Below are 14,352 nucleotides of genomic sequence, written 5' to 3' on the forward strand. Positions count from 1 at the left end.
TGATATCATAATGCATACAGAGAATTATAGTGCTTTTTTAAAAAAGTGGTTTTTTTTTTTTGCTTAACATTTTGTCATAGGTATTTTTGTCACCATCAAAACTCTTGCTTTGCTTTGCAAATAAGATTTTTGTAACTGTGTCATATTTTACCATAATTTACTCAAGTTATTCCCTTATGATTATATGTAGGTTGCTTCCCATTGGGGCTATTATAAACAGCACTGCAGGGAACATCTCTGTGCATAAATAGTGGTCCATATTTCCGATCTTCTCCTTTTTTAGAACTGGTTCCAAGAAATGGAATTCATGGGTTAGAAGGTAGACATATTTGATCACTCCCAAATCCCTGGTCAAGCTGCCAGGGAATAGTCTTGAAAACCTGCTCTTGGCTTTCTCCTGTCTGCAAGGACTTTGGGACAGGTTTATGTTCACACGAGGTCTTTGACCAAAAGATCCCCTGTCCTGTGGATGGGCTGGGATCTGAGAAGGGTGAGGACAACTTCCCAACTAGCCAAAGCCTGCCCTCTTCCGTCACCACCATACCCAGAGACAGGCCGAGTGCAAGGAATGCAGAGGCTCTTTCAGGGCAGTTTGCCACACCTGCCTCTCCAGAGCCAGCGCCCCAGTGGAAAGGGCCCCTGAAGCCATAAAAATTCTATGCTGGTGAAAGAAGCCAGACACAAAAGGTCAAATGCTGTATGATTCCACTTGCAAGAACTATCTAGAATGAGCAAATCCATAGAAAGTAAAACGAGAGCTCCTGGGGGGTGGGGATGGGGATGGAGAGTTACTGATGGAGTTTCTGTTTAAGATGATAAAAAAAATTTTGAAAACTTTTGATATGTAGGTGAGCTGGTTGCTCAATAGTGTGGATACAATCAATGTCTTTAAAACAGTATAATTAAACACTAAGATGGCACACTTTATAACAATTTTACCACAAACTAAAAAAATATCTGCAAACTTGGGCAAAATTACCCAAAGGATGAGGGCAGCTGCTGCCTGGCCAGGGTGGCAGTTCTGCAGGCACAGCTCCAACAAGACGGTCCCCGTCCCCCACACCACCCAGGAATCGGGCTCCTTTGTGAGGCTGTGACTGTGCAGGATGACAGGTTTTATCAAGTTTTATAAAAATGCAGAACTTTGACTTGCTTTTTAAACGCTACACTGTTACACAGAAGGTTTCATTTTTGTGCTTTTAGGGAAGAGGTAAATGTAGAGTTTCTCAGAAATGGACTTGAAATGCTCCCACTCCTTAGTCTCCTTTTTTTTTTTTTTTTTAATAATCCACTGAATTATACCCCCAGCCCTTTTTAATTTGAGACATGGTCTTGCTCAATTGCTGAGGCTGGCCTCAAACTTGTGATCCTCCTTCCTCAACCTCCAGAGCTGCTGGGATTATAGGCGTGTACCAAAGAGTCTGGCTCCTACTCCCCTTTTTAAAGAGCATCCTTCCCGGTTGAGGGGCAGGGAGATGCTGGCCACGTGCTCAGCAGCCGTGTGGTGTGGATGCATTTGTGCCCCTCTTCCTCTCACCATGCCCTGGATCCCCCAAGTTGACTGGGTTGGAGGCAACATGTCAGGCAGACATTCCAGGGATGACACTGAGACAGTGTCCCCCAGGGGACCTGTGGTTCCTGTTTGCAGATCATGGATTGTCAGAGAGAATTGCAGCTTCTGTTTCATTTCCTCCAAGATGAGCCTGTCTTGCGAGAAGCTGCTAACAGCCTGGTACTTGTGAAAGGCCACCCACGCCAAAGGCCCCTGCAGAGCTGTGGTCTCTCCCTGACGGTCACCTATGTTCTGTCTGAAATACCAGGACTTTCAGCAAGTATCATATTAATAAAATCAGATGTCATTTGACTTAGTGGCACTCATGGGCAGTGGCAGGAGTAGTCTTCCCTTCCAGAGTCTCCACAGGACCAAAGCACGTCTGGAGCTAGGAAATGGGCCGGGAGAGCTCAGAGAGAGGAAGGCGCCATGCCTGGTCTTGGGGAAGCTGGAACTTCAGGCACCAACACCCAGATACTTGGACATCACCTGTATTGGTGTGCAGTGCTTCAAGAAGTGTAAGTCCTATGGGGTGGCAGCACCTTGGTCAGCAGGGGACATTCAGCATGAGGAAAAGAGCCATGGAGCTGGCAGTGGGAGTCAGAGCTTGGCCACCACAATGAGGATAGGGAGACAAGGCTTTCTGGCAGTTGGGAGCCCCGTGAGTTCTGCATGGAGGCTGCAGGAGGCTCAGGCAGGACAGGCTCTGCAGGGGCAAAGAAATGGCTGGGGTGGGGCCGTTGGTGGGGGAGGACAGGAAGGAGGGGCCTGGACGGGTGAGGCAGGAGCTACACTGGGAACCCACATGGTTGTTCAGGAGCCTCCACCTGAGTGAGCAGCTCATTCTCCGAGAAAGAGTAAGTGCTACTGTCCCTTGCCACTCGGGGTCTCCAACCTTACAACATGTTGAAACATCAAGGCAAACAGAAATGCACCCCCAGCGCCAGGCGTGGCTCAGGAGGCTGAGGCAGGAGGATCCTGAGTTCAAAGCCAGCCTCAGCAACTGCACGGTGCTAAGCAACTCAGTGAGACCCTGTCTCTGAACAAAATACAAAATAGGGTGGGTGGTGTGGCTCAGTGGTCAAGCGCCCCTTTCAATACTGGTCCCCCTCCAAAAGAAAAGAAATGCGCCCCCAGAGGTCCCTCTTCCCCAGAGCAGGGGCTAGATTAGGGGCACACCTGCGTCTCCTCTGTCTTCCCTGCACCCTGGACAGCCTTGGCAAGTCAGGGGCTGGTTCCTAGGGGTGGGAGGCCCTGGAATTTCCCATCCCAGGACCTCCAGATCCGCTGCTGCCCTCTTTGTTTATGCTCCTGGCGCTGGGGGAGGGAACACGGATGTCCAGGCCCCACACTCTGCTGGGGACAAACCGCTGAGCAAGGGAGGCCTCTGTTTCCTTCCTTTTTAATAGGCAGCCAGGAAGCAAGGCATCTCCCAGCAGCCCTCAGAAGTTCCCATCCTGTCCCTGCACCACTCTCCTCCCACCTTCCTGGGTCAGGAACAGGGGCTTGCCCTGGGAGGGAGGACTGGCATGGCCTGGAGAAGGCTCTCCAGGCTGTGGCAGGGGCAGGAGAAGGGAAGAGACCCTTCCAGCTGGCAGGATGGTGCACCTCTGGCCATGAGTGACAGGGGTCTTCAGGGGGGGTCTTTGAGAGTGTGAAGCTCTCTATAGGCAACTTCCAGTTACTCCCCTCTTCCCTTCCGCTCTTTCCAGGACGTGGCCCTATAAAGGACGTGACACTGCCTTGCTGGAGGCTGACGTGTGCCTCTCTGTGGGGCCACTAGAATGCTGACAGCCTTTTGTAGGGGACTGTGACACAACCACAGCATGGGCAGGAGACAATCTGATGCTCCCCATGTCCCAACGCGCCAGTGCCCTGTGTCATCAGCTCCTCTGATCCACCTGCCCCCTCACAGATCCAAGATCCTTGGCTGATGGAAAAGTTTTTCCCTCTGCTCTCCTGGGGGAACTAGGTGGGTGGTTTCACCTGACATTTCTTTGTGCTTTAGGTTCCTCAGTTGTGAAGCCAGGACTGAAAACTCAAGAGAACTATCGTGGCTGCTGAGCAGGAGATGCTCAGAGAGGCTCCCTAACTGCCAGGAGACACACAGCAGGAACTGGGCTACCCACAGGCCTTCTTGACCCCAAGTCCACACTCTCCCGTGGCCATGCTGTCTCCCATCCCTCCACATCTTCTCTCCCTACTATGGGAAGGTCTACTTCCTGGGACCAAGAAGGGAGGGTGTCCTGAGGATGGGCAGGCACTTGCCTTTTGTCCTGCAGAAGCCAGCCCCAGGAAGCTCAGAGCTGGTTTATATTCTAGGCAGCTCCTTGCCATGTGTGCTCTCCCTCTCTCCCTCCGTTTCAGGAGTGGGGAAACACAGTGGCGGCCCATGAGGAGAGAAAACAAGCAGCTGGTGGCTGGGCACTGCCCTCCAGGCCACATGGATGCCCACAGGTGAGGAGGAGTGAAGCCCACAGCCCCTGGGAGGCTTTGCAGCCTTCGGTGCGAAGCTGAGGGCGGGAGGGATGCCCCCCCCACATACACCATCAGGGGCCAGCAGAGGAGGGGTCGGGGGAGCTTCAGTCACCCAGGGCAGCCCACACACAGCCCCTCTTGGCCTTGCCTTGCTCCCCCTGGGCTAGCAGTTCTGTGTCTGACAGTTGCTATGGAAACAGGACAGGAAAGGAGGGGACAGGGAAGGGTGGGCAGGATCCAGGCAGTTGCCACCAGGGCACATGCCCCTCGGGTCTAGGCCCCAGCAGTGTGGGGAGTGAGGCAAGGAGGGCCTCCAGCACATCTGCAGGCCCAGGCACTGGCCCAGCAGCTGCAGCCGCTCAACCAGGGCCAGGTAGGGGCAGCAGGACCATTCAGGCGCCCCATGCATCATGGAGTCCAGTCTTCTACAGTATCCCTGTGCAGGCCCAGGGCCACCTCTGATCTCATCAGCCCTCCAGTGGGCTCCACTAATGACCCCATTTCACAGGAGAAACTGAGGCTCATAGAAATGAAGTCACTGGCCAGGACCCACGGCATCTAAGCTGCAGTCCTCCCCACACAGTGGCCCTGTGGCCTGCTCTCACACTGGCCTGCTCTCTGAGGTTCTTCAGAAGCTGTCTGATGTGCCCAGACTGGGCAGCTATGGCCTCGTGGCTTCCAGGACAGCAAAGCCTCTGGATTGGTGGGTCAGAATTTGCTCATGTGCCTCAGGGACAATAACAATGAGGGGAAAATGCCACCTGACACCCGTGCCCTGATGTTGAGCATCGACTTGGGCCCTGATTGATGTTTACCCCACCCCAGGTTTGGTGGCTGCCATCTGTGGATCTGGATAAATGCTTGCCCATTATCCCCACTCTGTCCCCATCCTTAGACAAAATAACCCCAGACTTCAGCAATATTTTCAGGCCTGATGCCCAGAAGCTGGCGTAGGGCACTGGGGAAGGCCTCAAACCCTGACGAACAGCCCACCTGGGCACCATTTCCCAGGACAAAGTGACAGTCATGTCAACCAAATATGCTGGCCCATCTCATGGTAGTAAAGTCAACTGTAGGCAAACTGGCCCTGTGGGATGCACAGCTTGAGGGTCTATGGGGATTGCCAGAGTGGGCTCCATGCTGGCCTCACTGAGCAGAAAAGCAGGTGAGCGCAGGCACTGGTCCAGGGATCAACTTAGCTGGTCACAAGCACTGTGCTCATTTCAGATTCTCATCAATCCCCTCAGATCCACAGACCAGAGACTACATGGGTGGGCCCAGAGATGGGGCAAACACTAGAGGGGACCGTTTCTGACAGGTGTCATACATCAAAGGGCAAGAAGACACACATATCAAGTGTGTGCTCCCATCCCGAGAGCTGAAGGCCAGACCCGAGTGGTGCATGCCTGGAGAAAGAGCTGAGGGTGAGATCTGGGGGCCAGAATAATCAAGCTTCAAGAGTGGACAGGGTCCGGGGCTGTAGCTCAGTGGTAAAGCACTTGCCTGGCATGTGTGAGGCACTGGGTTCGATCCTCAGCACTACATAAAAATAAATAAATAAAGTAAAGGTATTGTGTTCATCCATAACTAAAAAAGAGGGGTGTGCTGGGCATGGTGGCGCACACCTGCAAACCAGCACTAGGGAGGCTGGGGCAGGAGAATGGCAAGTTCAAGTCCTGCCCCAGCAACTTAGTGAGATCCTGTCTCAAATTTTTTTTTTTTTTTTAAAAAGGGGGAGGATGGGCTGGGGCTTAGGACATGGTTCAGGGGTGAAACACTTGCTTAGCATGTGCACAGCCCTGGGTTTGATCTCCAGCACCACACACACACACACACACACACACACACACACACACACACACGAATAGGGCAGGGTGCCATTTCCAACTAGAACCTGGTTGGGAGGAGAGGGGCTGGCCTGGCCCTTGAAGGGCAGGAAGAATAGGTTGTTGGCTTTTTAGTGAAACTTAACATTTAAAAAAGTTCAGATAAGGCTCTCCAGATAGCACCTTGCACGAATGCTAGCTTCTAGGAATGGGAACGATGGCAGAATATGCACTTTCTTGTGCCAGCAAAGGGCAGGCCCCTCTGTGGGAGAGCCTGCTGCCCAACAGCCCTGCCCGAGCGCGTACCTCCCCTACCTTTGGGTTCCAGGCCGTTGGAATTAAAGTGCATCCGCTTCTGGCACTCCGTGCAGCTCATCAGGAAGCGCGTCACGGCCTCTCTTGGGAGGAAGGCATAGGTCTCTGCAATCTGGGGAGGAAGGAGTTTGCATGTTACGCAGGTCCACGGGGGTGACTTGGCCCCTGGGACACCAACATTGTGCTTTGGATTCAGGTCCTGTGGCCCTTGCCAGGAAAGGTAGGGGCAAGGGACAAGTGTCCCTTTGTGGATAAAGGGCCAAGTGCCCTCCACTCTTAGCTATGAAAACAAGGCACCTAGTCTTCAGCCTGTGTTCTAATGAGTAATGTTGCTGTGAGAACACTGTTTTGCTGCCACTAAGAAGTGAACCTATGAGCACAGCTCCAGGGGAAGAGGAGCACCTTTTCCCCTCCTCAGAGATGGATGAACTGAGACCCGCTTATAAATCCAAGGACTCTGAGCTTATAAACAGAACCCAAGGATCTACTGGCAATTTCCAGTGATAACTCACAGGTCAAGAACCTTTTTAGGGAAAGCTCGACGAGGCTGGCGCCAGAGCATCAGATTTTTTAAACTGGACAGGCTCACAGAGACTCTTCTGTTCCTGGTGACTAAGGCCTAGAGAGGTGAACTGACTCACCCAAAGTCACACAGCTCTTTAGAGGCAGTGCTCCAGATCACAGGGCCCCACACAGGAGAAGGGTGTATGCACAGGAAGGTAGAAATAGATGGAGAGACAGGAGAAGAGGCGGGGTGGCAGTGGGGAAGAGGGGGCAGCCCTCCCAGCTCACTCTAGGCTTTGGGAAACCCACTGGCCCTGATTTGGCTGCCTGTGGGGCAACCTTGGTAACCCTGGGTTCCCTGGGCAGAGACTGCCTGCTGGCCGGTTTTCACACAGGCTTCCTGGAGCCTGGTTCCTCCCACTCCTCTCCACTAAGGGGCAGCATCCCCCAAGCATTCCTGGTCCTTGTCGCAGCCCAACTGGGAAAGTTGGTAGAGGGCATGGGGGCCTCTCTGGACAGTGCTCGCCCTGCCTCCACTGTAGACAGCACACAGTCTGCTCCCATGGGGACACGCCAATGCCCTGCTCCACCTTTATGATGGCCAGGAGGTGGACGTTGGGTGGGGCAGTGAGAGGGGGACGTAAAAGGGAGGGGATATCCAGTCTTCGGACAGCCAGCCCTCTTGGAGGACCCCACCCAGTTCAGCCGCCTGCGGAGTTCCAGGGGCCACTCCTGCCAGCTGCAAATGCAAGTTAATTTTGGTGACACAATTGTTATTTCTCAGCTGATTTGATGCTCCACGGAGCAGGCAGACTCCTTGATGAGTTATCTCCCTTCCAAATTCCCTGTCTGATTGCCTTTCTCTGGAGGTCAGGGACAAGGGCAAACCCCAGCATCTCTGACTGGAACCAGTGGCTGGAAAGCCACAATCAGAGGTGTGGCAGTCCTCCGGGGGTGTCAGGGCCCCAAGATGCCTTTTCTGTGCCTTTCCTGCCAGGACATGGATGTCTTCATTCCCAGCCTGGCACTGCGGGAAGCCTTGGCGGCTGGAGGCTCCCTCCTCTTGCACCTGCTCAGCAAAAAGGCTGGCTCTGCCGAGAGCTGCTGGCTGCAGGAGCAACCCGGCCAGGGGAAGGCGTGTGCTGGGCGGAGGAAGGCTGCGGCTGACTCTGGTCAACAAACGACCCAACAAACGACCCCTGGACTCCCCTGACGTGGCAACCCAGGTCAGGTCAGAGCTGAGTGGAGGATGTGGGGAGGGACATTTGTGTCATTGTCTGGGAAGGGAGGGCGGGGCTTGTGTCAGAGGAGCAGTCCGTATGGACTCCGTGGAAGCTTGCTGGCTCAGCCACCCTGGGCAGAGACCTTTCTAAAGGGCTTCAGGAGGCACCATGATCTGGCTACACTGCCAAGGGCTGTGCTCACGATAGGCAGGGATCCCTCTTGCCACATGTCCCACCAAGGGCACAGGAATTATCCCCTCTCTAGGGGTGGGAGCCGGGGGCACAGCTCTCCTGGCCTTGGCAGGGGTCCCAGCAGGAACAGGGCTGGTTGGTGTGCCCTGGGGAGGGCTCTGGTCCCACAGAGGGGTAGAAGAGGTGACAAGGCCTCAGGGCTATCTGAGGGCCAGAGAAGGGAAGGGAGGCTGCCCTGCCCAGTGGAACCTCTGCAGCCTCACTCCCTTGTTGCAGAGTCGTTGAAGCACAGAAAGCAGCCCAGCTCTGCTGCTGGGAACACCCACGTAGAAAACACCCCCAGCCCCACCTCTTGCAGGGCTCTTTTGGTCACCCTCATGCCTTGCCCAGGACCAGCAATGGGACCTGTCTTTCTTTTTGAGCGCATGGCTGACCGGGCCACAGGACCGCAGGATGAGTTGAAACCAGGAGGACAATCCCTGCAGAGGCCCTTGCCATTAGGATGGTGGTTTTCAGATGGTTTCAGGGCTATAGACCCTGTTCTAGAAATAGACTCCCAGGCTGAAGCCCACAGCATGAGACAGAGCTGCCGTGTGGAAGGAGAGGAAGCTCCGGACCCGTTCCCAGCTGGCTTCCCTCCGTGGCCTGGGCTGCCTGATGCCTTGCTCTTGGGGCCCCCTGCCTGGACGCTGAGATACATGTGTGAATTTGCCTTTTCCATTTTTCTTAGTGGTAAAAGCTGAGACTCGCTAGCAGGGAGAGCGGGAGCTATTTGCAGAGTCGCTGACTTGCAAGGCCCCGTTTTCACTCCCCAACTCGGAGGCCGACAAAGACAGATGAGGCCAATTGGGGGGATTTGCACCACTTTACAAGATCCTCCTTCTGCCCTGCGGGTGGATTAGCACGTGGTGGGCCTGGAGCAGCTGCTGACCACATCTGGCCCCAACTCCAAAGTGGCCTGGCAGCCGGATCTGGATCTGAGCTCTGGAACCCGATCTGGCTTTCCAGAACCCTCAGGGAGCAAGAGGAAGCAACCCAGATAGGTGCGGAGACCAGGAAAGCCCTCAGAAAAAGAACCAGTCTTCTGTGAGAGTTCAGGGGACTTTGTAGAACTACCTGGCTCCTTCCCCAGACTTGGCACTGTAAGACCCCCTGGGACCCTTGGAATCTGGAGTCACCCTGTAGGAGAGGCTAAGGTGGGACTCTGCTCACAGTAGGAGTGCCCACCTACAGGCCCAACCACCATAAACAGCTGCACCCTAGGCTCAAATGCCTCCAGGCTAGGGCTTGCCACCAGTTCTCTCTGATCCACTGCTAGACAGTGGTAGGTGCTAGAAAGTTTTTTTACCACTGAAGAATTGGCCACACTTCTTTTTTTACCACACTTCACCCTGAACAAGTCTTGCCATCTCACTACCAGTTCTCGGACCCCTGTGGATGCCCCACGCCTGAAAGAATCTGAAAGGCCCGCTATGAGGCAGTCCTAGGATTAGCTTTGGCAAAAGACGTGGGGACAGATCCAAAAACTTCTTAGCCAAGATCCTACCACAAACCCTGTGGTACCAGCCGAGCCTTTCCACAGCCATTACCATGGGGTTTCCTCAGGGGCTCTTCCCACAGACACGGACAGGGTGGGGGTCCTTGTGTCTGCAGAGCATGGCTGAAGAGCTGGGTTTGGGTGGAGGAAAATGGGAACAGATGAAAAGAGGGGACAAAAGCATCTAGGCACCACCCCTGTCCCCCAAAAGAAAGAGGATGGCATAAGAAGGACGACAGATGGGGAGGGGGAGGGTGAGGAGGCAAACAGGGAGGAGGGAGGTGCGACAGCCTCCTCAGCCTCACACCCGCTGCAGGAGGCCGTGGCCTGCTCAGCTCAGCCTTGGCCCCGCTGCTAAAATTCCAGCTCTGTGCGCAGCCCAGCTGGCTCCATGCCAGCCATGTGCCAGCTCCAGGCTGGGCAGCAGGAAGTGGGGCACGCGGCGGGCATATGGACGAGAAGCCAGGAGGAGCAGAGCAAAGGGCTAGATGTCCGCTTGGCCAGGGACACAGCGCTAACAGGACCAGCCCTGCCTTGCCCTCTCCATAGCACGGAGGCCACAGACCCTGGACATGGGAGAGGCTTGGGGCTGGGTACTGAGCAGCCAGGGAAATCACATGGTCCAGGAGCCCATCTGCCTAGTCCACAGCAAGTGGCCAGGAGAGGTTGGTAGAGGGGCAGAGGGTGCACTGTTCTGGAGCTCTGGGGCCAGCTGAATGACCTCAGGCTGGTGGTGAGTCTCTGGGCCTCAGTTTCCCTCATCTTAAAGTGGGGCTAACAGCTGCATGTGCTTTATACATGCAACCTTCATGTGTGTGGAGCCACCCAGGTGGGCACAGAGTGCTGTGGGCAGAGCCCGACATGCATTAAGTGCCCAAACAATGATGGATGTGGTGCTGAGAAAGCGAGCTGGATCTCATCGATGCCAAGGGGCCCAACCAGCCCCTGCCTGGGCACCCGCCCTTCTTCTATGGCCCTCTGGGAAACACCTCAGATTCCCTTCCCCAGTCACTTCCTGAAGCACACACCGAGAGCGCAGGAGGGTGGGGAGATAATGACCAACTCCAGCTTTCCTCAGCCAGGCCCCTTGCCTGTCTGAGGCCCTTGACATAGGAGTCTATCCTCAATACCCATCCAGGGCAAAGGCCATCCCCTGAAGACAAGGACAACCAGATTGCTGGATTCTCTAAAAATCAGGCCATATGGGGAAATCACAGACTTATTTAGGCCACTTCTGCAGTAATCCAAGTTGTCTATACAAAGAATTTGGGGCCTCACATCTGCCTTCGGTGGGGAAGCATAGCCTCCCAGGGCACATCTCTAGAAGCCAAGAAGGTCTACATGGGGCGGGTGTGAGGACACTGGCTGACTGCCACTCAAGTGCTGTGCGACCTTGGGTGGGAGCTTAGTTCTCTGGACCACAGGACTGCCGTGAGGCTCAAAGGAGAGTAAAGTGCTTGGTTTCGAGAGTTCAGTAGTGGGCCTGAGTCATGGTGACATGCTCAGCTGTTGAGGGCCACGAGGGAGATGGCGTCCAACACAGTAGGCCCCCCCTGCAGGGCAGAGTTGGTCCTCTGCTCTGGCCACAGTCCCCTTGCCCTCCCCTATTTGTGGTATTTCCCATCCTACATTGTCAGCTCTGCTTAGAAGGCCGAGTAATAAACCACCTTCTCCATGATGCCCACAGGCTTGGCACTGAGTGCCAGGGCTGGCAGTGTCTTTGCTGAATGCTCCGGGGACCTGGGTTCTTGCTTCCTCAAAGCTGGCCTGGGAGCGATGCGTCTGCTTTTGTGTGTCTTGCCCTTGCTCTCAGCCTCCCCACCCCAAATCCAACTGGGACCTCTGAGAGAGTGGGCAGCAGGTCCTCAACTTCCCCTGGGGAATTCTCAGTACTGATGGGGCAGGGCTGTGGGGACCGGATAAAGTCCCATGTAGGAAACACCTAGAAAGGACAGATGCCCAGTGTGAGCCAGCCCCCACCCCAGAGCAGGCTCAGGAGGCTGGGGCTGGAGGGGCAGGCTCAGTGGGAGCCAGGAAGAGGAGGGCTCCCTCCCTGCCAGTCCCTTCTTCCCTCCCTCTCACTCCCTCAACCTGCTTCTCCTTTGTGCTCAGACCACAGAACCCGCCCCCTTGCCCTGTGAGCCATCTCTGGCTGCCATGTCCTTGCCCTGTGCCCCCCTGGGTCCCCAAAGGCCATTTCATCACGCCTCAGCTGCCCGCCCCGCCCCCGCCCGACATGTGCGGAGCCCGTGGCCTCCTGCCAAGGCCTGGGGCTGCCCGCGGAGGCAGAAGCAGGAATCTCACCGCACGGTAGGTTTTCTTCTGCCCAGCGTGCTTGGGGGCTTTGCCTGGCTCCGCGGAGCTCTCCACATGCATCGAGTAGATGATGTCAAAGAAATCTTCCACCACAGCGACCCGCTTCAGAGAGATGCCCTCGGGCTCCGACAGGCCATCTGCCCCCTGCGACAGGGTGGACAAGCCACGTTAGTGTCAGGGCTGATGGTGGGTGAGAGCTGGGCCCTGAGGCTGGGCCAGGGGTCGGGGCAAGGGTGGCGATGCTCCCCAACCCGTCTGGCACTGCCTCTCTCCCTGGGCAGGATCTGGGACAGGAGGGAGCCTGTGGAGAGGGCTCAGGGAGGGGGTGCCAGAGACGGGGCTAAGGGGACTGCTGCTAACTCCACCAGCAACAATGGCAGAGAACCACGACAGCGAAAATACAAATGGAGAAACCAAGAGGCTCCACGTTCATAACTCCAGACAGATTGTGCTGGACTCAGGGCAGGGAGCTCTCGAACCACACGCTGTGCCAAGACCATGCTGGAAGTCTCTGGGGAGGGGGTGCTAAATAGATGCAGCCCCATCAGGAGCTTGCCAATTAGCTGTAACCTTTCACTGCGGTCCTGCGCTAGGGCCCCAGGGGACCAGCTCCCATCACCTGGGTGGCTCCTGCCTCCACCCTGGCCTTTCTGAAAAGCTTTTCACCACTGCCTGTCACCCCCCCCCCCAATAGCTAAGCGCCAGCCACAGCACCCGGGCCCTTTGTGTGTGGAGATCTACAGAATAACAGGCACAGGGCCACGTGGAGGTGGCAGGGCTGTGAGCATGGTGGCTGTGGGCCACAGCCTCTTATCAGGCTGGCATGAGTGCTGTCAGCTGGCCCCACAAGGTATGCCAGGATCAAGACAGGGTCCTCTGCAGCAAACAGTTGCTGGGCTGGCCAGCCTGCCCACCCCTGCCCACCTCTGCCTGTGGAGGTGTGAGGCTGCAGGAGAGAGGCATGTGCTGGGCGAGGCCAGTGCTGCGAGGTTGCAGCTCCTGATCCACAGAGCATGGGATAAACATGGCCCAGGGACACCAGCTTTCAGCCATCACCTCCCTAAGAGGAGTCTCGGAGGGCCTTAGGAGGCTTCAGAGATCAAGAGAAAACAAGGCAGAGTAGACTGGGGGGAAGGAGGCAGACCCCAACTGTGTCTGACACATAGTAGGTGCTCAATAACTGCTAAGTGAGTGATTGGTTATAAGTGGCATAAGGGCAGGATAATTCATTTTTCATTATTATTATCTTTATTTTTGGTACCAAGGATTGAACCCAGGGGTGCTTTACAACTGAGCCATATCTCCAGTTCTATTTATTTTTGAGATAGGATCTCACTAAGTTGCTTAGGGCCTCACTAAGTTGCTGAGGCTGGACTTACAACCCTCCTGCCTTAGTCTCCCAAGTTGCTGGGATTATAGGCGTGCACCACTGCACCCAGCTTGGGTAGGATAGTTTAAACACACTCTGCCCCATCATTTAAATGGCTGTGTGATCTGAGTAGTTACCTTGCTTCTCTGATCCTTAGGTCCTTCAGCTATCAAGACCCCTTCCCAGGAGATTCAGAGGGGAATAAATGAGAGGCATGTGCATACTTAGCACAGAGCCTGGCACACTGGAGCTGTTCCACAAACACTGTTATTAAGAAGTGCTTTGCAGCTGGCCAAGTTTCCCCCAGGTATGATAAAGCTAAACATCGTCACAACCCTGGGAGGTTGTCAAGGGTCAAATCCTGCCCACAGGACAGTAGCTGGGAGATGGTAGAGATGGTCTAGGACCTCAGACTTCGTAGTCCAAGTAGAATACTGGCCCTGCTGGTGCATGACGCTCACAGCACATTCTGGCCACAGGTGGGCTTTGGTCTTACCCAGCGCCCTTTATTTTTTATTTATTTATTTTTTTAAAGAGAGAGGAGAGAGAGAAAGAGAGAGAGAGAGAGAATTTTTAATATTTATTTTTTAGTTCTCGGCGGACACAACATCTTTGTTGGTATGTGGTGCTGAGGATCGAACCCGGGTCGCAGGCATGCAAGGCGAGCGCGCTACCGCTTGAGCCACATCCCCAGCCCCGCCAGCGCCCTTTAGAGTAACGTTTTACCACTACCCACCTGAGAGCAGAAAGCAGAGGGGAATAAGGGCATCTGGGCATCTCAGGGGCAGGGTACCCAAACTAGAGATAATAGACAGCACCCCTGCCTGGTGACCCTGGGTGGTGACCTTACCAGCCCTGTATTGGCCTTCCTGCAATGGCTTCCTTCCTGGTCAGAACCCATTTCAGTGGGTCTTTCCAGATAGCAGGTGTCCATGTGTCCATGTGTGTAGGTACATGTGTGCATGAATGCAGGGAAGCCATCTGCTGGTCACTTTTGCTCTGGAACTGGGCAAACTTCTCTGAGCTTCACTTACAAGATG

General features: G+C 55.0%; 1 protein-coding gene across 2 annotated transcripts in view; it reads right to left on the minus strand.

Moving 5' to 3' along the window:
- Nol4l (nucleolar protein 4 like) overlaps positions 1-14,352 on the minus strand; it is a 109,799-nt gene that overhangs the window by 54,607 nt on the left and 40,840 nt on the right. For both annotated transcript variants that reach the window (XM_077799776.1, XM_026402161.2), the window contains exons 2-3: positions 11,932-12,087; positions 6,172-6,283 (exon numbers count right to left, since the gene is read on the minus strand). In XM_077799776.1, coding sequence (XP_077655902.1) covers positions 6,172-6,283; positions 11,932-12,087 — 268 coding nt within the window. The remainder of the gene's footprint in view (positions 1-6,171; positions 6,284-11,931; positions 12,088-14,352) is intronic.

The sequence above is a fragment of the Urocitellus parryii genome, chromosome 6 (assembly GCF_045843805.1).
Source record: "Urocitellus parryii isolate mUroPar1 chromosome 6, mUroPar1.hap1, whole genome shotgun sequence".
NCBI lineage: Eukaryota > Metazoa > Chordata > Mammalia > Rodentia > Sciuridae > Urocitellus > Urocitellus parryii.